A 27933-nucleotide genomic window follows, 5' to 3' on the forward strand; every position below is an offset into this window, starting at 1 on the left:
TGGCACTAAATTATCCTATCGATATGCGTCGAAAAAACTCAATTAGCTCCTGCATTCCGCTCGGATTGGAAATGGTTCAACTCAATGAAATGTTTTCCAATTTCAATCCGTTCTTGTTATGTGGCGTTTTATTACCACCTCTTTTATTGTACCGTTCTCAGATTTAAATTTGGTTTGTATGTTTGGTTTTTATAAAATGTTGTATTCAGTTAGTTTAATAACTGATAACGTTGTGACCCTTGATCTTATGTCTGGTTATATGAATATGAACTCCCATAAACTATAAGATTTTTTATATGTTTAGCGATGGATAAGCGATGATATTATGAACTTTTAATTCATTTCATGCAGTCATCAAGATATTTTACATTTAATTTCATCATATCATCTCAAAACGTTCTCTTCTTTACTACCGCACAACATTGAGAATCGTGTTTTAATTTTTCATTTACTTTTCCCCGTTTGTAGACCTTGTTTGAAAGCAACCAATGAAGCAGTGAAAATTGTATTCGATAGCGTACACAGTGTGTTGAAAAAAGAAGTAGAATTACTTTACTCCAGTTGTGTGTTATAAAATAAAAGATAATAAGGAAAAAGAGAGCGAACTAACAAATACGGATAAACTATACGGCAAGCCGAGGAAAGTGTTAGCTCCTCGCACTTGCCGTAAGGGACAGGAGTGATCGCGTACGCGTGTTCTTAACATCCGCTTTCGTGCCGTATCCGCAGTGCATTACAACGACGTCAAGATTTACTCACCGACGCCTTTAGACGCCTCCAAGGCGTTAAAGCTGGAGGACGAGTTTACCGGCATGAGTATGCCCGTTTATCCGTCAGCCGATAAAATGAAAATGAGTACTCCCAGCTGCTTTCCCGGTCGATATAGCCCCACCTACAGGGGGCCCGAGCAGATGCGACGGTGTATGGCGAACCCATCGGTAAGTTTGTTTAGTTTTTTAAAAACTGTTTTCCATTTTTTTGTAGAAGTCACATTTAATTTAATGAATATCAATTAAATCATGTGGTACTATAACTCACATTGTAAATTCATATCAAATCAAATAGTGAGTCGTAACAGATTTGTGTCAGTAGCAGTCGAGGAAAGAACGTGAATCATAATTTAATGTATTGAAACTACAAGTCTTAAACAAGCCTTTTCCAACACAAGATGTAATCTTAACAAAAAAAATATTTTTTCATTAGAACGGCCAGGCAATGATGGATTTTATAGCAGTCATTTGCCAGCACTTCGGATTATTTGAAGCCTGGTTATTGGGCATTGCGCTTTGGGACCTCGGGTAAAACTAATGACCTAACTTTAAGTGATTTTCACCTACTTGGTCAACTTACTGTCTTCGGTTAATCGCTAATTCATGATTTTAGAGTAATTCCTTTCCATATAATTGAGTTATATGGCCGTTCAATTTTCTCTTCCCGATTGATGCAGCATCCATTTCACACGGGTCGCCATTGATTTGCATAGCGTATGGGGTTCGAAAGTTTGGTTGCTTTATTCGATCACGTTTCGGGATCAGCAGTTGCCAGAATCACCTAATAAAAATGCCCATTGCTTCGTAATTATTTCGTTGGTATGCTGACAAACGGCGCCCGACGAAACCCATCTACAGCTATACTGCAATTGGACCGGTGTGGTATGGCAGCTACTATTCCACGCCATACTACACGTGATGAAGCTGCGGGCCACGTACTGACCATCAAAACACCGGACCGCAAAAATTAAAGCCAAGAATATCACTTTAGTGGAACAATAAATCGGACCAGCAACTCCGGAACCGAACCCAACCCGACAACGGACAATGAAACTTTATGGTTTTCATGCGGGAAACGCAAATATCGAAGCTTATCATTCCAGCAGTCGCATCTTGATGGTGGAAACGTGTCCTTCTGAACGATCCTATGTGTTTGTGTGTCTGATGACTTTTTTTTTTAACTCCACAGCATTATTTGGGGTTTTACAATGGAAAAACGAATAACTTTTTGTTCCTTGCAGAGCATGATTTAAATAAGACTTGTTTTTGCACATGCATCGGATCACAGACGCACAGCAACGCATGAGACGTATATTACTTAAAATTATTGGGTCAAATAACATAATTCGTTTTAGTTTTAGTTTGATTAATTATGTGGCAAATCGAGCAAAAACTACAAATTTCTTTCATAACTCATTGTGATTTTCTCTATCTCTTCGTGGTCCGTACACATGCGCCACACCTGAAAGAGGCGTTAGCACCAACATGTGCGAAAAGACGAAGATTGACGGCCGAACGCAGTGGGAGACACTGATTAATTTTGTTAATTTTGCTAATGAAGCGAGAAGAGCCATTTACGGGGCCGACCAATTCCCCGCACTAATTGTGGCCGCATTGGCGCGCGTTCCTGTGCACCGTCGTACGACGATATTTATCTCACTTTTACCCTACGCGGTGGTCACTTCCCACCATCTATCCGTTCGATTGCAAACGCATAGGTAACACCAGTGTGGGTCCGTGCATTGGTTATTCATTGCTATTTCATCGCCAAAATAGGGCAATCCGGCCAAATGTCCATCCATGACGAAGTTGCTTTCCCGCACCATCGTCCTTCCCTCGCCTATCCTTAGTCCCATCCGGGGTGGCAACAATCGACCATCATTATCATCAACACGAAGCATCCTGGCGGTAGTGGCCTGGCAGTGGGGACGTGCTTGGGGACATAACACTCTTAGGCAATTGCACTTAGAGCGACACGCTTACGTAAGGATTGGCGCACGGGCCGGATGAACAGAACATGACGCGTTGGAGGTTTGGCGGATGGGTTAGCTGACGGTACTGAACAGCTTATGAAAATTTGATTTTACGCTTGAGCAGACGGGAACTGGGCAGGAAGTAGTGATCCATTTCCTGAGGCCAATCGTGCTGAAAATAACAAATTGCTGCACTTGAGAAAATTTCACCTAAGCCACATTTCGCATGGTGATAATTGTTGGCTGTGCCGTTGGCTGTGAACAATAGTACATATGTTTCTTCTAAATTAAATAATTTCTATCCTTTTCTTTTAATTAGTCTTGGGTGAGCATGTAATAACTATCATTCGTCAAAACTAAACGTTGAAGGTCCTTTTGAAGTTTAACCAAGTGTGTAACAAGCAGGTGTTAAATTATCCGTTTTGCTTGGAAATTCAAATTCCAAGGGCCATGTGATAAAGAACTTTTAAAACCGATGACGACAGTTAATAAAGGAATTAATTTTGAGCGAATATACATTGGGGTTTAGGTCCAAACAAAATTACAGATTTCTTTTACACTAATTTTACACCATTAAGTAGAATAAGATAAACCATATCAACTAATGTTTTGTACACCGTTTTGTTGAACTCCGTTAAATGAACTGTTCAATTCTAAAATCTATTTCAAGGACTATGTGCATGCAAACACCTGAGAGTCAATATTACAAAACATTCTTTTAATGGTAAATAATTTTTATGTAAATATAACATTTATAATTTTATCGTGTTTTGCTTACACATACAATTCTCAGAGTCGATTTCTGGAGGATGCATCGTTGATGTGCAATTCCTGGTCACCTAGGCATAATGTAAGTATGTCTTTTCTACTAAATTCTCTTACCCTCTATACAGGTAAATACGATCCGTTGTCCATTTATTGCTGGACAAACTAAAATAACGAACCATTTACGACTTCAACCAAACACGGTTAGTGAAGTTAGCGTATTGCTTAAAGAAAACATAAAAGAAAACAAGTGTAAAGTATTTTTGTTCACTTTTATTTTTCTTCCGATGTGCTACTAGTTTTCCATGGGCATGAACTTCAATGAGTTGTAAAAACGGAAACCCCTACCATACTCAGTTTTTGCTATATATCTGCTCGTTTTTGACGATTCCTAAAACGCTTCCTGGAAAAGCACCTCACATGACGCTGGCAGCGACGTAACAACCCTTGAAAATGTTGAGGTTTTGTTTTTGTTTTTGCCCCAACGCTCTGCTCAAAACTTCGAGGCCGGCTCCTCTTGCCTGGGAACCAGTGAAATGGAGTAAAAAAAAAGAAATAAATAAACCTCGAAGGCCTAAAATTTACTCAACAGAAAACAACAAAAAAGTAACAAACTTGTTCGAACTTGTTCTGCGTTTGCTCTTTTCTGCTTTGGAGAGTAAAGTTTACTGTTCCCGCTCGTGTTCTCAGTTGCATCCCGTACCGAGCTTCCAATTCTTCTGGCCTGCACGGGACAGCGCAGTATCGATCGGACTGGGGCTGCCCAACAGAAAATGGCACACACATACACACCACCATCGTGCTGGCGTGTTTTCGTCTCCATCCTGTGTGGCACATGGAAGAAAACGTAGAAGCGAGAACATGCCAGGTTTTTCTTTCGACAGTTGATATGTTTGGGGATGGTTTGTTTGCCGCTTCTCTCCCCGCTCATCCTTGCTCAAGGCAACTTTTTGCAGTCTTATCGCTTTCCTTATTGATTACTGTAATGTTTTAAGTGTCGTTTGATCGAGAATGTCGTTGCCGACTGTCACCGGTGCCGAGAGTTGACATTTATCGAGTGGGATAACGTTAAGTTCTTTCCGGTGTTATTCCCTTCATGACACATGTGTCATATGGCTGGGAAACATTGCGAACAGTTTTCCGATCCGGAATTGAGTTATTATCCATTGAATGCTGTTTGTACTGTTAATTGCAATCATATGATCTTGTTATGGAAGTTTACCTAATGTTCATAAATTGAACAGTTTACAAAATCAAAGTACGATATAGATTCTGCTAATGTAATCAACATCAAAGTGAATCAATACTGCGTTTTAAATGTCTTAATTGTGATAAGGAAGAATAGTTTGGGTTCCATTATTATGCAATCATCAAACTTTTCGGAGCGAAAAGCCCAATACTTGAAAAACCGGTGTGTTAAAGTACAACAGTAAAATCTGACTAAAGTTAAAATTATCACTTGAATCGGATAAACGTCATAGTATTCTCCAAAACTGCTTCACATATTTCAAATTTACTACACCTCAATTGATCAAGAATTGTACAATTTCAAGTAACAGCAATGGGAAGAGTAGCTGGTCTTCATGGATGGTGGCACATGGATAACAAATTCATCTATGAATAAACCTATTCGATTGAATTTCAGTTGGGTGAAGTTCGAGTTACTAGTTTTGACACTAGTTACTTACAATGAGTCTAGGATCACCACAAAATAACTTAATCAATAAGCAGCCCGCTGGAATGTATGAAAGTACATTAGTGAACTCCACTCACCAGACAGGTGTTGACAATGGAAAACGAAAATAAAAACAATGAGTTGACAGATTGATCCTAATGTTGTCTTTCCCGTGGTGTGAGAAAACTTGTGCTTCCTATGTTAGTCCACCTGTCAGCGCTGCTGGTCACGGCTCGAGGCTTCCGTGTCCTGGTCAACCGTGTTTTTGAACGGTGACAAACACAATGACAATGACACGTGGCAATACCGTAGCCTGAGTTCCGTATTGACATTGTTTAATGTTATTACATCAGTTCCTAGAACACATTTAGCTTGAAATACAGATGATATATGATGCGGTTATCCAAATTTCGTTACAGACCATCGAGCTCCGTAGTGTGTGGTCATTTTAACGCACGAGGGCTTCAGGTCGAGGAAATATTTTCGATTGTGACAGGTGGTAAAAATAATAAATGTCTGACCAAACTGACCAACATGTCACTCGTATGCGTTGCCTGCCACGGACTTCCTCCACCGAGAACAAGGTGAACGCAAGTGCCATTCAGGCGAAGAGCTATTTGTAGTTGTATTTTTATATGTTGCTTAACGTGTATCGTGATGTATTTGGAGTTGCTTTTTCGTTGGACCCTATGTTACTATTGCACAATGCTGCACATGGACGTTACTGCGATATCGAGCGAAAAGAGGAAAAGGGGAAACAATGTACCAACCCCAATGGCTAGCAACAGAAGGGTTCATTCCCTGGTATGAGGGTATCCCTATTTCCCGGGTACTCACGAAACCCGGTGCGGTCCAGTTTTCCATCCGGTTGGCGGCACATGTTTCAATTATCCAAATTATACGCTCGCTCACTTCGATGCACCGTGAATGCTTGTGAATCAATTCGGCCCAACACGGGGGTATTTGGGGTGGCCGTTTTGTTTATTTTTTCCACTGCAAGCATACATTGCGCGTACTTCATGACGCAGAAATTTTGACATCGATTTAGAGAAAACTGCAAACCCATTCGTACAGTCCGATACCCGGGTATCGAGGTCGGTAGCAAATCAATGTTGAAATAATAAGGGACGAAAATATGTTTCAGCAGCAAATAATAGCCCGAGTTCCCGAACGTGTCCCGTACGTGTGAGAGCGGCAGCAAGTGTAAATAAAATTTTCCACCACCGAGTCTCGGGTCTTTGATGAATCGTCGAGTAAATGAAGGTACGATGGAAGAGAACTGACGGAGAAGGACAGGGAACGGCCACCATCAAAAGCTGCAATTTCCCCCACTTTTTCATAAACCTATAAATACACCTGTTACTGTTGGGTGAAGTCCTTCAATAAAAATAAAATAAACTCACTGCGGAAAATAAACCATGATATAGAGCCGGGCCTCCCTGATGGGTATGGGCGCTGTTGCTCGCCATATCACAACGCGTACGTATACGAAGGTACGGCCTAAGAGCCGTGTTAACGACACGGACCCTTTTTTTCTTTTTTGTTGCCGCTTTCTGTCCCCTTTCCTTCCCGCCCCGGAGCAAATGGGCTTTCGCTCCCTAAATCCCACCAAGGACGGTTGTCCTTCGAGAGGGTTGTGTTCATCGATGGGCCCCGGAGTTTCTTCGGTTTCGGGAGGGATTTTATTTTCCTCTGTCTTTTCGCTCGATGATGATTTCTCGCTTTTCCCACTTTTCCGGGCCGTTGTGGCAACGGTCTGCTTGCTTTTCGGGTCACCACCGTAATGTGTTACGTACCATCAGCACCGAGGGCTCCGATAAATTTCGTCCTATCCTTCAAGAGAGGAAGGGAATGGGAGAGGGTGGGTAGGGTGGGGGAAACAACAAGAGGTGCATTCCCAGTCCCCTTTTGGTTGCCGGAACGAACGGGGTGAGAGATTCTTGACATCAAGTGCTTTTGTATGATAATTAACAAATTTATGTAGCACTTCGCACGATGAATGTCGATGTGTTTGATGTACTGGCACCGTACTTTCTTATACGCTGGATTTTTTACCTGTTTGCCAACAAGAAGCATATTTTTCCTTCCTGATCAAAGTAGGGGTTTTCACATTACAACACATACAAAAAAGATTTTTTTAAAAATTTTCTCTGTAAAATGGTTTGCACCGAGAGGAAGCGATAAATGTGTACAACAATAATTGCCCCATGGTAAATCATGACAGGAAAATGATTCATTTCCTAATGCCGGGTAATTCGTCAACGATAGACGGGGAAAATAAACCAGTGGGCACTCAACGCCTCCTGTCTGCTGATATCGATCTCAAACAGTAAACGTTTTACCGGGACGCAGCTATAACTCAACTCCTTATACCCGGTATTTCAGGGGGTCACTTAACTAGAAGTACACTGTTACAAGAAAGGGTACATTTAGCTCAAAAAAATATAAGGACAGGGAGCGAGAACATAAGTTTTATTGTCCTAAAGCAGTGGCATATGTTGCAGTTCAAACATAGTTCCATCGTAAACCATGTACTTTGCGTTATTGTTTCGGGTTTTCAGCTCGAGTGGACACGCTGGTTCCAACTACAAATCGCTTGCGGAACGAAGGAGGGCAGCAACAGAAAAACCACAAATAACATCCGGTCGCGTGGCTTTGGTTGGCGGACGAACGGGGGGCAACATGCGGCCCGTCCAGGAATCGATTCGACAGGTTGGCATTAACGAAGCGCGGCATACTTCCTCCACCGTTCCTCCCGAAACCCGGAAACCTTCATCATTCATCTAAAAATCAAACATCTGGCGTGTGAGCGTGTGTGTGTCCCGTGTACGAAACTCAGGATCCTTCTTGACCCACCACCATCATCACGAAAAACGGTCCGGGTCTTACGCACCTGGCTATCCTCCCGCAGCCCGAGGTGGTTTACGAAAATTACAAGTGGGATATTGCTACTCGTCTGAAATTGGATCAAATGATTCGTACGTTAAACCTTTCCCGCTTGCGTTCCAGTGAAAGTTTTCCCGTTAAATTAGGATTACCATTGCTAATGCCAATACATGTTTTGTGCATCGGCTTCGAACTTCGGGAGTGGTGTTTGTGGTATTGTCCCCACAGGGGAAGAAACATATCAGGCGTACACATGAAACCGATGGTATGGGGGAGCACGGTTCTTTGGATTGGTTTGATTGAGGTTTGATTGTACGTGGTCGGAAGATGGATTTTCTTACACACTCTTCTCTTTCTCGCCATTTTTTTTGGGTTTGTGTCGATCCGCAGTTCTTAAAGGAATGACAAATTGGCTCAGGCAGTATTGGTTAAGCTTCTTAAAATCCAGTTAGCTTGTAACACAGTTGTTATAAATAGGGTGGATAACCAGATGAAGTTTTATGTGGAGATTCTCGTTCGAGTTTCGCTTTATTGGTTTGTTAAGATTTATTGTTGGTAAAGATACCAAAAGGATTTGCTATTGTTTCACAGTATTGCTGGGTTTTGAAGCTTTTTCCTTAATCAATTTATGAGTAAGACATCCTTGTAGAAAATTTTATTGACCCGATAAAACAGTTTTGTATTCTTTCCATTTTTCTTCGGATCCCTTTCTTCTGATATACTGGATTGCAATGTCGTATATGTTTTTAACTACACCTCAACTACAAAATAGCACAGCGTATGTAGGAGACCTTATAATAAAGCTGTGCCGTGCCTTGAATAAAGCCGTACAAATGACCAAAAATGCAATAATAATAGTAAGACGGTTATTTACAAAGAACCGTTAAGTTTGTAGTGATTTCAAGTTATATAATCCTGTTTAGGCCAGATATTGCTTCTCAACTTATTTTTCAATTTTCCAAAAAAAAATTTCCCCTAAATCGATAAAATATAAAACCGAATGCGTAACCACACAATTCTAGTGAACAGCGTAACAATGTGTTTCTTCATTTTCAGAGAAAGAATGTTGATATTTATCGAAATGACGGTGATCCCTTAAATATATCCTATTAGTATGTGCAATAACAGCGAATTTTCCGAATGACCGTCTGATAAACTTACACGAGTTTCGTAATCGATTCAAATCATACAAATTTTAGCACCATCATACGATGATGGGATGAACTTTCAGTTAAACTACTGTAGTTAAAAATGCCTGGTCCCGAATTCAAGGAAACTCGTCATCTATCCGAAGGTAGCATTTTCTTTCGGTCTTAAATCATTTCAGATTACCCTTCCGATGGTACGAATAATGACGAGGGTTAAATCCCTCAAACTGATTCTAAAATCGAAATGTGACAGGTTTTGAGTACTCGACCCATTCCCTACTGCATCTGAAACGGTAGACCGACAAGACCGACAACGAGAGACAGCTGGCAATATGGTGGTAAAATTATTACAAAATAACTAATAAGGTTTCCCCTCCCTTCCGGCTATCGACCGATGGATTCGAATTCTGCGTTTGCGCAAGGGCATTTGAGCATTTGCTGGGCTCCTATAATGCCGTCATCATCATCAGCTTCACCAAACCGAAAAGTGACAATTAACCCTTTGATTTTGCTGCTCAAAAATGTTTCCTCTGGGACTGTTGACGTTAATTAGAAAGGCGTCAGCATGAAATTTGATGGTCAGATGGTCGGTTACCGGGTTTCTCATCCGGGGAGAACGGACACATTATATACAAGAATGGAAATTTATGGAGAACGGGAGCGTGTGGATTTTTAATTGTGTAGAAAATATCGTTTTGTTTCTCGTTTAGGTTTTTGAGGATGGCGATCCTTTTCGGAACGGTTTGGGAACGGAACCATGGAACGCATACATTATGCAGATAGATCTAACACTTTGCGTCGCTATACACCAGTTCAATCACGAAGTTCATTCGTTCGTTTGGTTTGATCGTTTCGTTTCAGGGAGACATATTTTCCGGTTTGAACGATGGAATTTTGAGCAGAGCGGAAGCCCTTGCCGCCGTCGATATTGGCAAGCATCAGAACAATCATCCACAGATGGCCACGCAGCTAAAACATGACGTCATGTACCATCACGGGATGGGAGCACCTCCACAGAGGCCGCTACAGGTAGGTGAAAGAAACTTAGCGCAGAGAGGTCGCTTCGCTCGCTGTGGTACATTTAAATACTGTTTTATGTTTTGTGTATGTTTCTTCAACTATTTGTTTCAAATATTGTAAGTGAAATAAATCAGAAATATGATTTTGTTGATTGCAAATTTAAATATTAAAATTTGGGTTAAAAATGCCAAAAGTATGCTTACCAAAACGTGTCGGTACAAAGCACCAGGCGTCTCCATGAGTTGACCGAACGCGTGGTCTATAATTACACGTGCTAGGTAACATAATTAGTGAGTAACAAATTTATAACGATCTGAGTGACGACGTCTCGAAAAATAAAAACAAAATATTTTACGCATCTTTCAAATAGTTAGACAAATTTTCCGGCCCTTGTTATGGATGAGGCTATCGGATATTCTAGCTGTACAGTACAGTTATGGCTCAAGAATATTCATTTTGCAATTCATTCATAAAATAAAGCGCGTTTCAGCGTGCTTGGTTAAAGTTGGTCCTAATCGGTCCTAATCGGAACCGATCCACCCAAACTCAGTCTCTAATTTTTATCAGATGTCAAATAAAGCTATTTGTTTGTTTTATTTAAGATTTCTGAAGAGAGTGATATCCTAATGAGTCTTAATGTACTTTTTTGTTCTCTAGACTCTCTTAATTATTTTTGCGTTATATATGCAAAGATATTACAAATGCAAGATTAAATATGTTTTCATTAGATAGCAGGGAACTTGTTTGAAAAGTCGTTTAAATTAATCTAAAACATATTTTTTTTATTTGATTTTTCTTTGAATGGAAGGTTTAACCAAACACCAATATGAGAGTTATTTCCTTCACAAAAGAACTACTTACAAATTAGAATTATCGAATAATACTTATTTCCTGCCGTTCGGCATAAACACAGGATTATTCTAAATCTTTCACAATAATTACACACGATTAGAAGCTCTCAATCGGCAAGATGATGATAGTTGATCGTAATCGTAGCGCTTGTTTCGAAGCAATTGGGTAATACGGGAGCGTAAACTGCACCGGTTTTATAATTATCCCATTACACGTACCCTTCGGCAGAAAACAATAAACACACCAGGAGATGGTCGGGTACACGCTTCCGCGCTAACCAGCTGCCACGCTGCTCGTTGCTGTGAGATTGAAATTTAAACAATCAAACCAATCGTAATCTTGTGTTCGCCCGCTTCCACGTTGCTGTCGCCGCTTGAAAGTCGTCTAGGCGTCATCGGGCCTTTTCATCGGTTTGGGTGGATTAAAATAATTTTCAATTTCCTCCCGGCGATTCGGTTCCGTCACCGGGTACCTCACAACACCCCTCGGATCATCCCGCTGTTCCCGTTCCTCCTGATTCGTTGTTTGGCCTTTACTAACCACCGTAACGAACTGGTGGCGTAACAAATGTGATTTTTGCCCTGGGCCATAACCACCCACTCCACACACCCATACATACCAACGGTATGGCGAAGAAAGGGCAGGTGGTGGGAAATCGCTGGAAGGAAATTGTGCGTTTCCCATTCTAATTTGCCACGATTGACGTGGCACGTTTCTTGCCCAAAAGCGGTCGAGTGCCAACGATTGAACCCCTGCAAAGCTTTTTTTGTTACACTCTAGCAACGACAACAAGTGTGTATGGGTTTTTATTTTCCCTCGCTTGCGTAAATGGTTTGCGTAGTCCGTATCCAAATGAGACACCAACGTCGAACGGGAAATAAACTCAGCAACTAAAAGGGAAGGAACAAAAAATGTGTTAAACATTTGTAGAACTTACACACACACACGCCCGCTAGTATGACTAGGGAGTTTCCAGCGTTATAATGTTTCACCCTGCCAGGTCTTTCTTTGTCTCATGGCACTTGTACATTTCCATCCGTTTCACTTTTATTACAATTACCTACCTTCAATTGCCCAACAATGTGCCGTCGGAGAGTTTGGGTCCGACAGAAGATTTCTTCATCCCGTAGGCAAACACCCATTTGATGCCCAACAATGAAGCAGGGAAACAAGGGATAGGACCTATTCACAAATTCCCTCGGTCCGCATCTCGGGTCTCGCATCTTGGCCGCAAAGAAACCCGGAATATATGCACCATAAAACAGAAAAAAAACTTACCCATTATTACCTTTGGGGAATTTGGAACGTTCGACGGATTTCGACCAGTGGGAGAGGGTGACCGTTCCGTTTCATCCCCCAAAGGGCCCATTCAATGCATAATATAACGCAACAATGAAGGTTTGTGTTGATAAAACATTTTCAAATGTGCTCCCGCTTATCATAAGCGCATGGATGGCGTGTGCGGCCGATCAAACAGTGCGAAGCGAGTCTTTCAAGGACTTCCTACCCGGCGCATAGATGCGTATGGCGAAAAACCCATACTGAACGGGAATGGGGGATGTTGCCGGGAGTTTCGAATCTTCCGACTTGGTCCGACAGGCTGGTGGCTCTCTTGTCTTTCGCACCAGCGATTGTTTGTTGCTCAGAATTGCTTTGCCAGCCGCTCGCTCGCGTGAATGAGTGTGTGCGCCATGTTCGATGGTGACGCGACAAACTCGCGTTACGACATCTCAATTCTCCCGTGGCCTTATCCGCACGGTTGCCACGTGTGCGGCACGTGACCCTCTCCAGTCACTCCAGTCACACACTCCCAACGAACCGGAGTGTAAAGATATTTTGTTTCAATTGATATTTATGATAGTCGGTACATGAGGCAGTTTGCTTTGGTTAAACGTCCTTTTAAAGCAGAAGAGAGGTAACAGGACGGCTCTTGTCGATCGACTTCCTTCCCGCTCGTTTGTAATTGATCACAAACAAAATCAATTACGGTAATGAGAAACAAACCTAAATTGCACTTTACATGACACCGGCAACGGCCAGGTTCCGTTTGGAACCGCGTTGTTCGCACTTGCGGTAGTTCGTATTTGTGGTTGCCCATACGGCCGCCGACGTCCGCCTCGTCGATTGCACATACACAAATTTCACGGTTAGTCGCACCGTCGTTGCAAATTGTTTTATAGTTGTTTTTATTTCTTTTTTACTATCGGTTAGTTAGGGGCGAGTGTGCGGCCCACGATAGCCCACGAATAAGTTGCTGTTTGGGCAATGAATAGTGAAAATAAGGTTCAATGTTATTAGCACTTGCTTTGTTAGTTGCTTAAAAGAATTTTGATACTTGATGGCTCTTGGTAAAGTCGACTATCATTCGTAGAAAGTATGTCTTGGAGCGGGATGTATGTTTGATAAGTTATATAAAATGTTAATTTTTGTTACATATTTAGGTTTTAGGTTTGTACGCTTTTTGTAATTGAATCATTTGCTGCTTCTCGTACACTATTAAGTACTTCCTTGTCATATACTTCATCCACTTTTTGAATACTTCAGAAGACCTTTAACTTCCCTGAAAGGACTTCACGGGGTTAATGAATTACACGACAAATCTAGCCTGCACTATGTTCCTGTACTCGTTATGGATGTTATATCAACAATTTAAAACCAGATTTCAAAGGTTCATTTGTTCAGCATAGTAATAAGTACGTGTGATTGAAGATTGAGGACTTGGTAATTACACGATAGGGGTAAAAAGACATTTGAAAAACTAAGAAGGGGGGGGGGGGGGGGGGGGGCGGAAGATGTCTATTAATGCTCCGCGATGTTAAATTTGACGGTTGTCTACGTGCCGAAGTTACAAAATATCCTATATCATTACATTTTAGCACTAATGAACTACTATCCTTCGAGGTAGGTGATCACGATGCTTCTGATACACTCTGATCGCGTGTTCCTACAATCACATGGATCGGTTGTAGATGACTTACACTGTATACCAAGAATATTTTTTACTGCTTATAGCATCCCATAATGCTTATAGCATTATAGCTTCAGCCTTGTTGTGTTATCATGTATTTTGTTACTATTGATATCCAACCATGGCAACTCATACGTGATGGTGGCAGGGTTACATGCTCCACGAGTTGTATAATTATTTGCGTTTCCTTCTGGTTATACGTTTAGTCTTTGTTTATATCTAACAAAGCCCTTCATAAATCCTTCGCCAAATCATGCATCCATACACCTATGCACGTTGTAGCCAACCCACCCAACAACGTGCACGCACTAATCAATGCGTCTTGTAAGATGAATACTCGGGGCAACAACAGTGGCAAGCTTTACAAAGCGCAACCACAAAGCCAACATAACCCCGGGAGTCCCGACAGTGGCAGTGCTACCTTGTTTAGCAGCTAAACCAAATCTCATCTTGCGTCTCACAGACGCCAGGAGCAAGGTGGACCATACTAATGTTGCTCGAATGTACTCTCAGGCAACCTCAGGAGTTGTCGAAAAGCATAAGCCTTCATAAATAAGTAATGAACGACGAAGGCAACATCGACGACGTTTAGGACGAGTACGGTGCAGCCACACCACGTGGGGAAACCAGGGCCAGGCCAGGCCGGGTAGGGTTTTCGAAAAATCGATACCAACATCAAGAGTCAGTGAAGCCCGACGGGTGGAAAAGATGAAACAAATTAAGTGGCGACGCTTCTCTACCACGGATATCGTTTTCGAGAGTGTAGAATGGTTGTTGTTGTCGTTCTGCGAAAGGTACTCGAAACGGGTTGTACCTAAAGGGCCACCCCCTTACGGTTTTCCCCCCGTGTATCTCCCCCGATACGGTTTGAGGAAAACTTTGATGAAGACACAATAATGATTTATCGTGGAGATTTTAAAAGATGGGGATCAAATCGTTACATGTTGCGTGAGCGCCAATGAACGGATGGACCGGGTTGACGATGGCGGCAGGTGGGCTAGCAGATGATGTAGAAATTGTTTGCGGTTCTTAGTATTGTTGGGACCTTCCTTCCAGCCCAAGGTAAGCATCTGAATGAACCCCAAATGAACAATACATAATAACAATTCACCAGCATGTGTGCGTTTGTGTCCCCGTTGGTGTGTAAATAAATCGATACTGTCGACAAGGCATGGTGCGAGACGATATCATGCATGGGAAAGAGGCTTCCATTATGGTAGTAGCGCGTTTCTCGTCCTCATTTGCCGACGTATCGCGTTCCGCCAGTAGTAGACAGGATCATTTGAATAAATCTATTCTATTGGTCCGATTCCGTATTGTGCTTGTGCGCGCGAAGCATCTCCGGCCGGAAACTAATCGAAGCGGGTCGAAACACCCGTCATCCATCCGGTTTGGCCGCTCTACGTGCGGTGAGATGATGGCGCTGGCGAAGGGAAGCCCTTGGAAAGCCTTTTAGCATACCGGAAGCGACGGGAATTCGACGGGATGATTGGTCCGCAGTGCGTCTGCGCGTCGTACCCCACTCAAACCCTGTTTGCCATCGACCCCCCCCCCCCCCCTTTTCCCCCGTTTATCAACCAAACTCCCTGAACGCACAATACACAACGTGCATATTGTGTCTCTTGTATTGTTCGTCCCAGCTCCATCGTCGGATCCGGATCGGGGCCGGATTTCTATTTGCTCTATGCTGTGAGTTTTCTGCCATTTGTATCATGGCCCGGAATGATGCCCGGAAATGGCCATTCCATGCCATGTACACGTCATGGCATCGTGTTCATGTTCAGGCCATTCCGTTCAATGGCATCTCGTTCCATTTTCGATTCGCTGCCGTTTTATCTGTTTTATATGTTTTGGCCATTGGTGAAAAGAGGAAAAACACAGAGGAATAAATACAGAGCGAAAGGAAATGACAAAAAAGGTATCCGTAGCATAAAACAAATTGAAACAGAATCAAAACGAGAATGAGTTTCTAAAATAAAAAAAACGCAAGTGGAGGCGCGCGAAAATAAAAAAAAACACCATCCTGGGCTATGAACTGAAAGAGGGTGACCGCGGTGCTTCTGTTGTTGCTGCTCACGACGTGACGACAAGTGTATATAAAAGTAAAAAAAGAAGTGCCAAAAAAAGGCTCACCCACCCACTAAGCAAAGATCTTGGAAAGGAATTTATTTTTCAGGGCGGAAGAAATATCCATTTAATGAAAATATCATAACGCCCGGTTACGAATGGACAATTGTGGAATTGGTGATAGAAAACAGTAGAAAGAAGTGTAATAAAAATCTGAAAAAGGTTTTACGTCCGCGCCTGTTTTTTTACTCGATGTAGCCTATTCATCGCACTTTAATGTTGAGCTAATTGCTGAAATTAAATTACACAACACAATTACACAAGCATAATTCTGTAGGATTTGTCATATTTATAGAAGTTTTTGGTTTGTCCAGGCGGGTGCCATGGTGGTTTAATGATTATTCCCTTAGGGCCGAAAACGTTCTTTTACTTCATTGCATGTCAAGAGTAAGACCTTGTAAGTAGCTCAGCTAACGAAAAGAACTATCAGAGCTGAGCTTGTATTATGAGTTTACCAGTTTAGCAGAGATGATCTTTTGGTACTATTTTTCAAAGGTTAGACAGCATCATGAATCTTCATAATATAGTTTCATAAGATACATTCAAATTCATGACTCCTAATAGAAATATTCATCTGGCGCGAATGCTATAAGAACCAGTTCGAAGGGTTTTTTTGTACCGATTGTTGATCAGTATCGCAAGATAAGTTTCAATCTGATACGGAAACAACACAACATTAGGCCAGATTTATTGCCCTCCGCCCTCGGGTAACCTCACAGTCCGTCCATCTCTTCCCTTATATATCACTGTATACCGATCTGTAAGCACTTGATGATGCGTTCGCTAATAGGATTTCTATGATCTTGTCTTCCCTGTCTATCAATCTGTGCACTTTGCACTACTTTGCCTTCGCTGACACTTGAGCGTGCGTTACGGACAGATGCGCTTTTTGCTGTTTTACATCCGCCCTTCCTGCATCCCCCCCTTCGTACCATGGTTTGATCTAATTGCCGAGTTCTGCACGGGAGACGGGTCTACCGGAGAATTGCCGGATCTCAAACCCCTGTGGAAATAAACCCATCCGAATGAGGGGTTTATCATACGGAGGGGTTGAAAGCCGTGGGGTAGACCGTGAAAGAGGGGAAAGCGAGCAAGTGTTATCTGTTTTGTTTGAGCAGATTGTGCTAAAACACAGCGACAATAACGACCAAAAAGAAGAGTTAGAAGGAAAACAAAACAAAAGACATAAAGGCAGTCACTACCAGTCAAAACAAGAAACATAATACTACACCTTCAGGTTGTTGCGCAGGATATCTAGTCCGCTCAAAGAAGAAGGAAACATACCTATCGTACATCGAAGATTATGCACTCCGGGGAGAACTCAATTGCTTTTATAGGTAGAAAAGAATATACTTTTGTAACGAAAAAAAAAACAAACAACGAAACACGAAGCAGAAGCAGATCCAACAGCAGCAAATATCCTCAAATGGTTTTGCTCTGTCTCGTGCAGGATTGCTTTAGATTTCAAGAGGATTCTTCTGTACCAGTATGGCATTCTCTGTCGCATACATTGCCCATACTTTCAAAAGGGTCAAAGATGCCATTCGACACGACCAGTCAAAACCGAGTATATTCCGTTTTCCAATAAAGATGTAAAACCACCTCAGTGTTTCCACGCCACTTTCGTGCCCAATGGGAAGGGAATATCGACTGAAGAAGGCATTTTATTAGACCGTCTTAAGTATCGTAAAACCGGTCGGATTACGGTCAGCGATCTTGTTTTTTCGATTTCCTCGGCAACAATTTATGTGGCCTGTCCTGCCCTCAACGCTCTACATTCTGCCAGTGTTTTAGTGTTTCTGGTAGCATCGAGTTGCGCTTTGTTGGGCGAGATGGCTGCATTTTTACTGCAACAAAAGTTCCCAAGGCCCGGACGATGGATAGAATGTTTCGGAAATGAAACTTCCAAACAATCGGAAACAGCCATTTGTTGGTGGTGTGATGTATCCTGCCCATAAGGTGTGGTATGAGATGCCATTTCGAAAGTCAGTGGTCCCCTATAAGGCATGTGCGTTTATGCGCTTTCTTCACGCATACACCTGGCCGCAGGCGTAGCATGATGGTGGCAACAGCAGTATATTGGGGCCCGGAAAGATTCATGGTACCTTTCGTTTGGCAAGAATGGTAAAAATGTAGTTCCCAGAACCCCTCGCCTTGGTTTGTTCGGGCAATTTTCTTTTGCCTGACATCCAAGGCACGGAGAATCTTTTCGTACACCCAAACAGTCAGGTGGTGTAATGTGGTTTTCGTTCACGGCAACTGGTGGTGAACACGGTTCGCTGAACAACAATCAAACTACGGAGGGATTTGTGTGCGTATTTCTTTTCCTACCTCATTTTGACTGCCCGTGGCAGTAGGAGAGTATTTTATCACTAACGAGACTATGGAGGGTGACTTCTTGGGTTGTTCTGTTGCCTTCAATGGCAAGGTAGAGTGGCGGGTGTACGGGAGGAGGGGTGCTAACGAGAGAATATAAAAACAATCGTTGTAGCAAAAACAAACTTGAAGCAGCGAACAACGTAACATCAAAGACAAGTCCCCGTTTGCAATGAGGGGCATCTCGCCGGCGCAAATGAATCAGGACGAAAATTTACTCTCAAGGTATGCATTTGTTTCTATTTACCTTGGTTTTTGTGTATGTGTTGGTGTGTGTTTGTGTCCGCTCTTGTAATTGTAATTTATGGATCGAATTATCGCCCCCTCGTAAAGGATACATTTATTTCAATTACAGTCCGGATTGTAGTCGCCCGCGTGTCCCCTCGCTATCCCGGTGCGGCTTCCAACTCTAGCGCCCGTCTCAAAGCAGGTGAAAATGAGCTCGTACAAGCGCATTCCGATACCGGTGCGGTTAAGAATCGTTGCAATGGAATTAATGCGGGATGAAACCGTGCGCAAAACAACAGGTTTTTCTCCTGTTGCGCGTACAGCAAATAGTCGCCGACAAATGATTAATCTTCTTCTCCACGGAAACGCGTCACGAAATTGGTCGGGAGCAAGTTGTTGAAGTTCAACTATGACAGATTAATAATTGCTCCGTGCCAAATTAATGAGGCTCATCAGTTTAGAGCACTTTTAAGGGTTTTGTCTGGGTCGGGCTGCATGTCTTAGTGGTTACAAGTTTTCAGCAGTCGACAATTGCAAGGGTGGATGCTGGGTTTTGACAAATGAGCATTCCGCTCCACCGGCAGCCATATGATGAGTGTAATTAATTTACAAAGCAATTCGTTAAGGATGGAAAACCAACGGAAACGGATAAGAGAGCAGCTTTGTTAAAGCAGTTAAGAGGACAACAAGCAATAATTGACCGATTAACTGAGCAATTCAAAGAGGGCGGATTTTGTGGTTGATTAAGTTGTTGTTTTAGATTGATAACATAACTAGACCTATTTAATTTTAGTTATTTGTTTGGGACAGTTTCTTTATCTTGTTCGATTCGTACGATCGTACTACACTAGACGCCTATATAATATTTATAATAGATCTATATAGACTCGTTTATAGGAGGAAATTGATGGTTTACTTGTACCGAATCCCATCCATAAGTTATAATCTTCTAGGTTTTGACCTGCTGGAAGAGGAAATTGGCCCTTAGTCGGAATATCTGTCGATGTTCATGGTCAAAGAACCTTTGAGGACTAGGTCACCCGGAGTTAATCTAATGACATGACCAGCCCACGGGAGCCTAGGAAATGAAAACGTCTAGCGTCTGTTCCTTCGTCCTTGCACACATACGGGACCAAATATCCGACTGAGAATCCCATGTCTCCGCAGGATATGTGAATATTGGACCTTTAGTCCATAGACTTTATACTATCCTATTTTCGATCATCGCGACAGGTATTTTAAGTACAATCCTTTTGGTATTCATGAGCTTTCTGTAGTCAAAAAATGTTCTTAAACTGGTCGTGACTGCCCCGAAACTAAAATCCTCAAGTGCCTATCATTTGCAATTATTCAACTTTTAACTGTAAATCTTTATATAACCATATTTGTCTAGTGGAAAACAAATATTTCCATCACGTTGTTGTGGAAATACCACTAAGCATATCAATCTCACCCACGATAGAAAGCACATTTGCACTTCTTGCGGGATTTAAGATCGTGTGCGTACTTTCGTAAATGGATTGAAAACAAAGACTACCTGTAATCGGCTTTACGTGCACCGGCTTACATGGTCCATTCTAACTTTCTACCAACAGGTCAACGGATTGACCTTTCCGTCGGATAACAGTCACATCGAACCAAGCCAAAAACATCATCTTAATGTGTTTTGATTGAAATACACGAAGAAAAGAGGAAAAGATTTACAAACGCTATGTTACCGTGTCTCAGAAGAGGATACAATGGTAGTAATAAATACGATTAAAGTATGATTTGGTGCGTGTTTTGTCTGCCAATGAGATGACCGTCAACCCCCTTTGCTTGGCTGCAAAGTGCTTGATGATAATCTCCGCGTGTGTATGCGAATGATCTTACGCCCACGTCAGCCCACGGTCGGTAACATCTGTCAGCATTCAAGTGGCCCTGCCCAAATGCTCTTTTCTTGCTGATTTGTCATCCATTACGCAACGAGCTCTTCAATGGTGTTAACGAACGAACGAACGACCGAGCAACGAGAGTCGCTGATTGGAAAGAAAAAAGTTGATGTACGAAGACAGGACAGGACTGTTTTTTGTTTGCATCCTTCTCAAAGACACGATCAACAGCTTTGAAAGACTAGTCAAAACAAGCGACTTGTCGCGGTGTTTCCAACCATCGACCAGGGGGGCTGGTATTTTTTTGTTCATTTAACACCGTCTCATTGAGCAAAAGCCCAGCCAAGAGCTTACGCAACGATGCGATAGGCGTGCGAGGGAAAATATAACAACATATTTTCCCTCTTAGAGCACAACGTGACGCAAAGGGAAACAAGTTTTCCACTATTTTTTTCGGGCGAACAAAACATGGAAAAAACGAGGGAAAGGAAAATAATAAAGACCATCGCTACCACCATCGAGGTAACAAGGATAGACGCGGCGTCGGCAGTGATCAACTGGTGTCCTACAATATTTTTGCATTATCCGTAACCAACTTGTTTCCGGGCCATGAATAAATTTACCGCCCTCTCGATTTTCTAGGTTGCGGGACAAAACTTTACCCAAAAAACCTGAGAGAGGCCTAGCCAAAAGGGTGTTGCGCCCTAACGTATCGGTTCTACTATCGTCTGCACCCCTTGCTGTTTGTGTGGCAGGTTGTGCCGTCGATTTGGCTGTAATTTGTACGTAGTTAAAACGTTTGGGAATAACTTTTCCTTCGATTGTGATGAGATTAAAACATGATCTAGTCTCTCTCTCTCTTTCTCGACGGCCACTCGAGAGCAGTGCAACAACTCCGAAGGGTCTTTGGATTTTACGGGCATCGCACCCCAAACCAATTCGATTGCTATTATCCTTTATTTCACCATGAGCTCTATAGACATTATTTACAAATTACCACCGTAATGTGTGACGTATGCTCTCCGTGTCGAGTAGGAGTCCTTTCCTCGTTCCTGCAGCGGATAAGTAGAGCGAAGATGGAAGCAGGAATCAATCGTACCACGGTCCGTCTGTGGTGGTTATCGCCCTCTGTCCGTTGCAGAACATTAAGTTTGGAATGGTGAATATTCCTTCCCTTTGCATTTGGATACAGAGAGATAGAAATCCGCTTTCCAACTAGATTCCTGTTGCTTGTACTCGAAGGCAGCGAACATTTTCCCAATAGAGTTCCCGCGCAATTCCGCACACTTCTTATCCCGATTTTCGCTAAACGAATACAGGCTCGAATAGAGGGGTTAAACAAGGTTAATGAAAGGCAAACAGACACAGAAAGTTGTTGGCAACTCCGGGAGTCCGGCAGATGTGGCCATCGCTGGATGCTGGGAAGATGGCGACGGTGCAAGGACAAACAAACGGCAGAAAAATCGCCCAAATTGGTTGCGCAGAAATAACAAGTTTCGCTGCACAAAGTCACCAATGTCCGGGAGTACCCCTGGAACTGCATCCTCTGCTGCCGGCAATGACACAAAACCGAAAGAAGGGTCGGAATCGTTCGACGATGATTGTCAATGTTTTTTTCTTGCTAGCAAGAGTTCCTCACAGGAATGTGTGTTGGGGAATGTGGACCAACATATTTATGGACACTGTAGGCAAAACATTATAAATAGTTTGCGTAGTTGGCATACATCAATTAACTTTTATAGGCATACCGTTTGGCATAAATTAATAAACTTATCGGGTTGGATGCGTTAATACAAAACGGGAAGCTCTGAAATTTGCTGGGTGTTTTCCCTTCTTCGACCGACCAGAGTAAATACATCTTCGAAAATGACCCTACAAATAATACCGAACCCATGTATCGGTCGGTCATAGCCCACAAATGGGAACATATTTGCGGTTCCGTTTTAATATTCATCCGGGCCCGTGAAGTGCCGTGGAGTTACGGTTTATGTGCGACCCATGAGTTATATCGACTCGACTCGCTGTGGATAATCCAGTTCCAGCCCTGTGAAGCCTGTTCATCCTTTAATGGTGGTGTGATAGTTAGTGGGCATGGTGAAATGAAATGGTTCGTAATTAAGAAGTGGGCGAATTTAAATTGCTCCAGCAGTATACCAGTTGTGGTGCGATTGAGTATTCAGGCAAAGAGGAGTAGCTCCATGGAAAATAATTTGCTATGGTAAACAGCTTCTGCTTTGTTTTAATTAATTGTCTTTAAAAAGAAGTAACTTATTAAACTAGCCTTGGTTGTATACTATTAACGTTCGGTTTTTATTATACTATCACACTCGGCTTCTGGGTTGTTCCCAATAGAGTTTAAATTTAAATAACTCCAGTCAATTTTTAACGTAAGTTATGGGAAAATGTAATGGTACTTCTTAAAGATTTACTACATTGGGACACTTTACGATCTAAATCTTTACAACTGAAAACATACCATTCATTAAATATAAATGTATGTACTAGGAAATATACCAGACCCTATGAACAAACGCATACATAAGTAGAACATTGACGAATTTGGAATATCTGAGTTGAATCAAATCATTTCCGGACCACGGACAAGAATTTCTCAAGAATATTTATGTTGGCTGATAGTGGTAGATTAAAATGATGAATCGAATTCGTTTGTTTAATTTTTATCAATAAGGTTTTGTTGCTTTTAATCTTTAGATGGCAACTGGGCTTGGTTTAATTTATTACGTTAAAAGTTTTTTTTCTTTTGTCTAAGACTAAATATTGTGAATTTAGCATTTTTGGTGAACTTTATTGTAAATATTGTGATTCGAGAAAAAGATTCTCATAGCAAAATATTGTGCTTGTTGTCAGACCGGAAATTCGGACCGATTTACGAGCTGTAAATTAAAGGCATTTTACGCGCTTCATGATGAATTCATCATGAAAACAATGTTCTCCACTAAGCTTCTTGCCATTACTTTCCGAAGTATGTTGGCTATGTTGGTACACTCAATGTCTCTCATATTATTAACCGGTCCATTCATTCTGGCGTTTCCGTTTCATTCGTTTCCCTGCACAGATGCATCATACGATGGATGGCATCGATATGCTCGATCCGTCCGGTTCGATGACGACGCTGACACCGATGGCGGAAACACCGATCACCTCGTCCCATCACCAGCTGCACGGTTCCTACCATAGCATGAACCACATGATGAGCCACCATCACAGCAGTCACCTCGGAAACCACACGCCAGGTAGTACGGATGCGGGCGCGGACCGGGAGCACCCGGGCGCGGCCGGGAGTTGCGTTTCTAATGCAACATATAATGCAATCTTCGCAGATGGCTTCCTGGGGGCCCATCATCCGGCGATGGCGGCCGCAGTCGCAGCGGCCGGTCTGCACCCGGACACCGATACGGATCCAAGGGAATTGGAAGCGTTCGCCGAACGGTTTAAGCAGAGGCGAATAAAGCTAGGTAAGACACCGGACCTACACAAATGCATAGCTTTAGTTTCAAGATCTAATCAACGCTAGCCGGAGATTTAACGTAACCATCCGATCCTAGTGCCATTCGGGGGACATACGAGATACGGCGCAGGTACTTCAAAGATTGCAAAATGCAATGTTGCGAAGGGATTTCTCATATATCCACCCACCCGAGGTTGCGAGGGCATGAAACTCTTGCATATGCATTTCGAAGGCCCGAAGATGGCGCCTATATATTTGTCATCTAAATTATAACGCTACGAACCGTTGGCTTCAGCTATCGTGGTTAATGCATATTGATAAATATTGAAGATCAGGCATGAGACTATTGCCAGGTCAAGTGTTCTGCTACCCGTTCGGAGAAGTCTAATTTGTTGCCACGAATCGACCATTCCACCGTAAAATTAACATTAAGAAGGACGTTAAAATTGATTTCGCTCCTTCACGGCACTGCACTGACGGCGACGGCTTATTAGAGCGAAATTATGTGTTCCCTCCTGCTGATAGTGGTGCAGCTTTCGCACACTACGATTGTAAGTTAAAGCATCTTCCAATCGACTCGCAAAAATCGCCTTCGCTGACTAGGGTTGGTTTCGCTTCCCGCTGTGAAACAGGGAAAGATTACACGCATCGTATGGTAGCTAGCTTAGAACACGATATAATTCACCGTAACTTCTGCCCCTTTCTAAGGGCAATAGCACGAGTAGAAAAGACAATAAATCGATAGACAAAAAGCCACTCACCTACAGAAAGGGGTTTTTTGCAAAACATAATTCAGTTGCAATTCGAAAGGTTCGATCGTTCACTAGGGAAATCGCGCAGCCAGTCAATTTCAAGCGAGTTCCGAGGATAAGAAAATAACACTCCTTCCTTGTTTTTAGGTTTGTGCTCGGCGTGGATTTTTTTTTATCTGCCTTCGGGGTAATTTGTGATGAGTATAACTTATCGTTACTGGTGAACAATAAAACATAAAATGAAACCACTAGCTTGGTTGGCGGTAAGGAAGCAGTAAAAACATCCACAGAATTGTCATTTGTAAGGGTTTTTGGTGTTTTGTAATGGTATTAAAATTTATGCCCCCGCTTTTGAAATTGGAAGAAGATTCAATAATTCGATTAGAGGATAAGAACTCAAGACGCCGTAAGAGACGCCGTTAATTGTATGAATATAGCTTTCATTGAAAGGATTTGAGTTTAAACGGGGTGTGCTTTGTAGCTTGTCTATATTAGTAATTGATCTATCAACATCAATCGACATCAACGAAGAGAGATGAGTTAGTTTATTTTAGTTTAGTTAGTTTAATTCACGGCAATGCCGGTGTCCAATAGCGCCCACAAGATAATTTCTCAAATAGTGCAACAATGACTTATTTTTGCATGAGTCCCATTCGTAAACGTTACAGTGGGAAACTTTCAAACAGCAGGCTTTTAATACAGGAATCAAATCAATGGGATCTTTTTGAGTTCTGATCAGGCTTACCAAATTCGTTAACCCTTAGACGGCTCCTTGGCCTTTTACCGTGACCCTGGCTAGTGTATGTGACGGACCATCTAGTGTATGTGTCGGACCATCCAGTGTTGAAACTACCGGTGAGCCGCCTAGGGCCTCACCGTGTTGGAGGCTCCGAACAAAAGTTGTTTAGTTGTAAAAAGGTGTATGGATTATATTAGAAAAGCTCCCTAAAAGCGACGCTTTAGCCCTCTGCGTATGCTAGAGGGGGCCCCGAAGAGTACAAGGGGCCTTTGAAGAAATCGGTACGCGGTATTAATATATCGGCCGTAGTTTGGATGAAGAAAACCGTCGACTTTTTCGCCTAACCAATCACACCTCGATAATTATCTCAACATTTGTTATCACTAAATATGTTTGATTGTTTTTCTCTATTCGCCCTACAGGTGTGACCCAGGCAGACGTTGGCAAGGCACTAGCAAACCTTAAGTTACCAGGCGTCGGTGCACTATCGCAGAGCACGATCTGCCGTTTCGAGAGCTTAACCCTGTCCCACAACAACATGATAGCACTGAAACCGATCCTACAGGCGTGGCTCGAGGAAGCCGAAGCCCAGGCCAAGAACAAGCGAAGGGACCCGGATGCACCAAGCGTACTTCCGGCGGGAGAGAAAAAAAGGTAGCGCCGGTTTCTGATTCCAGCCATTTCCTTTTGCTGTTGTTTTGTCGTTCTGTTGCTGTAGATGTTAGTGGCGTATGCCCTGTGCGTTGCCATGTGTCCAAAAAGTCGTTTTGATTATTCAGTTCAATTTGTTTTTTTTTCCTTTTTCTTGTTTCTCTTTTAATTTCAGTTGATGTTCAGTTTATGTGTATGTTTATTCTTTCATTTTGTTGTTAATCATTTTAGATTGCGTTCTATTTTCCTTTTTCATTGCGTTTCCGCACCATTGCAGCACTCTTCCAGGTGATTTTTGTTCCATTTCTGCTTTTTATCTCTCACCACACTGTCCTTGTTTTCTTTTAGAGCGCTGTTGTTTTAATAAAAGTAATCTATATCGAGTCTTTTTTCAAGAAAAAGGACTTCCATTGCTGCACCGGAAAAGCGTTCCCTCGAAGCATACTTTGCCGTCCAACCGAGACCCTCGGGCGAGAAGATCGCAGCAATAGCGGAAAAGCTGGACCTGAAGAAGAATGTCGTCCGCGTCTGGTTCTGCAATCAGCGCCAGAAACAGAAACGCATGAAGTTTGCGGCCCAACACTGACCTTCGCAGGAAGCACAGCACGAGTTAGGGAATAGTGTGACTTTTACTAGTGGTAGCAACGTAGCTGGTTTTGGATATTAGTCTACTTTAGGATCGTGTAGGGGCACGTCACGGGCAATCAGCTGCCCGGACCGAAGAGCAATACCGGAGGTGAGGCCTGGCAATGATTACAAAAAAGGGGAACCACTAGTGGCGGCAATTTACGACACATAACATAGAACCGGGAACCAATTGAAGCATAAACAGATAGCTCTAGGATTGTCTTGTATATATGAAAATAAAGCATTTAAGATAGGCATCAATCAACCGCAGTAGTAGCAATAGCAGCAGCAGTAGCAGAAGACGAAGACGTGTAGCAGGAAGGTGCAGAACAGATTGCAATAGCAATGAATTATGATTAGAGCGTTTCGTTTTCGACTCCTTCAGGATTGTGATTTTTTCTTTAAGTTGATGTAGATCTAAGCCTTCACCTTTACGATACAAGTAAACGCAAGCACGCATCACGCAAACAGAGGAGACACGGCCGTGAATTCGTAGCAGCATTGTAGCAATAAGATCAGTGCAGAGAGCGTATGCTGTAAAACCCCACCTCTTGGCATAGTGTGGGATTAGGTTTTTGACTCCTCCAGGAGGACCTGGAAGAGCATTGACGACGAAGTGCAATATAATGACGGATAACAACGTTTATGTAATGCGAGATAAGTAGAATATTTGCTGTAAAAACACAGAACAAACTTATACAGAAAAAAACAGCAACACCTTAGTGCATATGAAGGAAAAAGTAAAGCAGAGAAAACACTTAACACATGAATGCGAAAATGACAAAGTAAGTCAACGACGAGAAATTACGAAAACATCAACCAAGGGACAGGAGAAAGCAAACACCGTTGAGGTCAGTGATTTTGGTTTGAATCTTTTTATTTGTAATTTGTGTGGTAGCGAAGTTGTACATAATAAAACAAAAAAGTAACACAAAACTAAACGAAAAAAACAATAAAATTGGAAAATGTAATTTTTATATACAAAAAGCCACTAGAGAGGAACAAAAAAAGAGCAAAAATAAATCTGATAATAAAT

The 27933-nt window shown here is 42.3% G+C and overlaps 1 protein-coding gene across 10 annotated transcripts; it reads left to right on the forward strand.

Annotated features, from left to right (window-relative positions):
- The first annotated feature begins 812 nt into the window (after positions 1-812).
- On the forward strand, positions 813-27029 carry LOC128307617 (inhibitory POU protein). Of its 10 annotated transcripts, none has more exons than XM_053045420.1 (10): positions 813-938; positions 1079-1094; positions 2785-2801; positions 3537-3593; positions 10079-10250; positions 18974-18990; positions 23736-23916; positions 24001-24135; positions 26042-26273; positions 26667-27029. In XM_053045420.1, the coding sequence occupies exons 1-10, from the start codon at positions 813-815 to the stop codon at positions 26854-26856; spliced, it is 1143 nt and encodes a 380-aa protein (XP_052901380.1). In that variant the 3' UTR covers positions 26857-27029. The 10 variants fall into 10 exon arrangements, with proteins under 10 accessions (XP_052901380.1, XP_052901377.1, XP_052901378.1 ...); XM_053045417.1 differs by having other exon boundaries at positions 26673-27029; XM_053045418.1 differs by lacking the exon at positions 18974-18990 and having other exon boundaries at positions 10079-10246; positions 26673-27029.
- The last annotated feature ends 904 nt before the right edge of the window (positions 27030-27933 follow it).

The sequence above is a fragment of the Anopheles moucheti genome, chromosome 2 (genome assembly GCF_943734755.1).
Source record: "Anopheles moucheti chromosome 2, idAnoMoucSN_F20_07, whole genome shotgun sequence".
Lineage (NCBI taxonomy): Eukaryota > Metazoa > Arthropoda > Insecta > Diptera > Culicidae > Anopheles > Anopheles moucheti.

Coding starts and splice junctions, on each gene's coding strand:
- LOC128307617 (XM_053045420.1), top strand. CDS start 813: ATGAGTATGCCCGTTTATCCGTCAGCCGATAAAATGAAAATGAGTACT. Junction 23,917..24,000: donor CGGAAACCACACGCCAGGTA/GTACGGATGCGG, acceptor CAATCTTCGCAG/ATGGCTTCCTGGGGGCCCAT. Junction 26,274..26,666: donor CCGGCGGGAGAGAAAAAAAG/GTAGCGCCGGTT, acceptor TCTTTTTTCAAG/AAAAAGGACTTCCATTGCTG.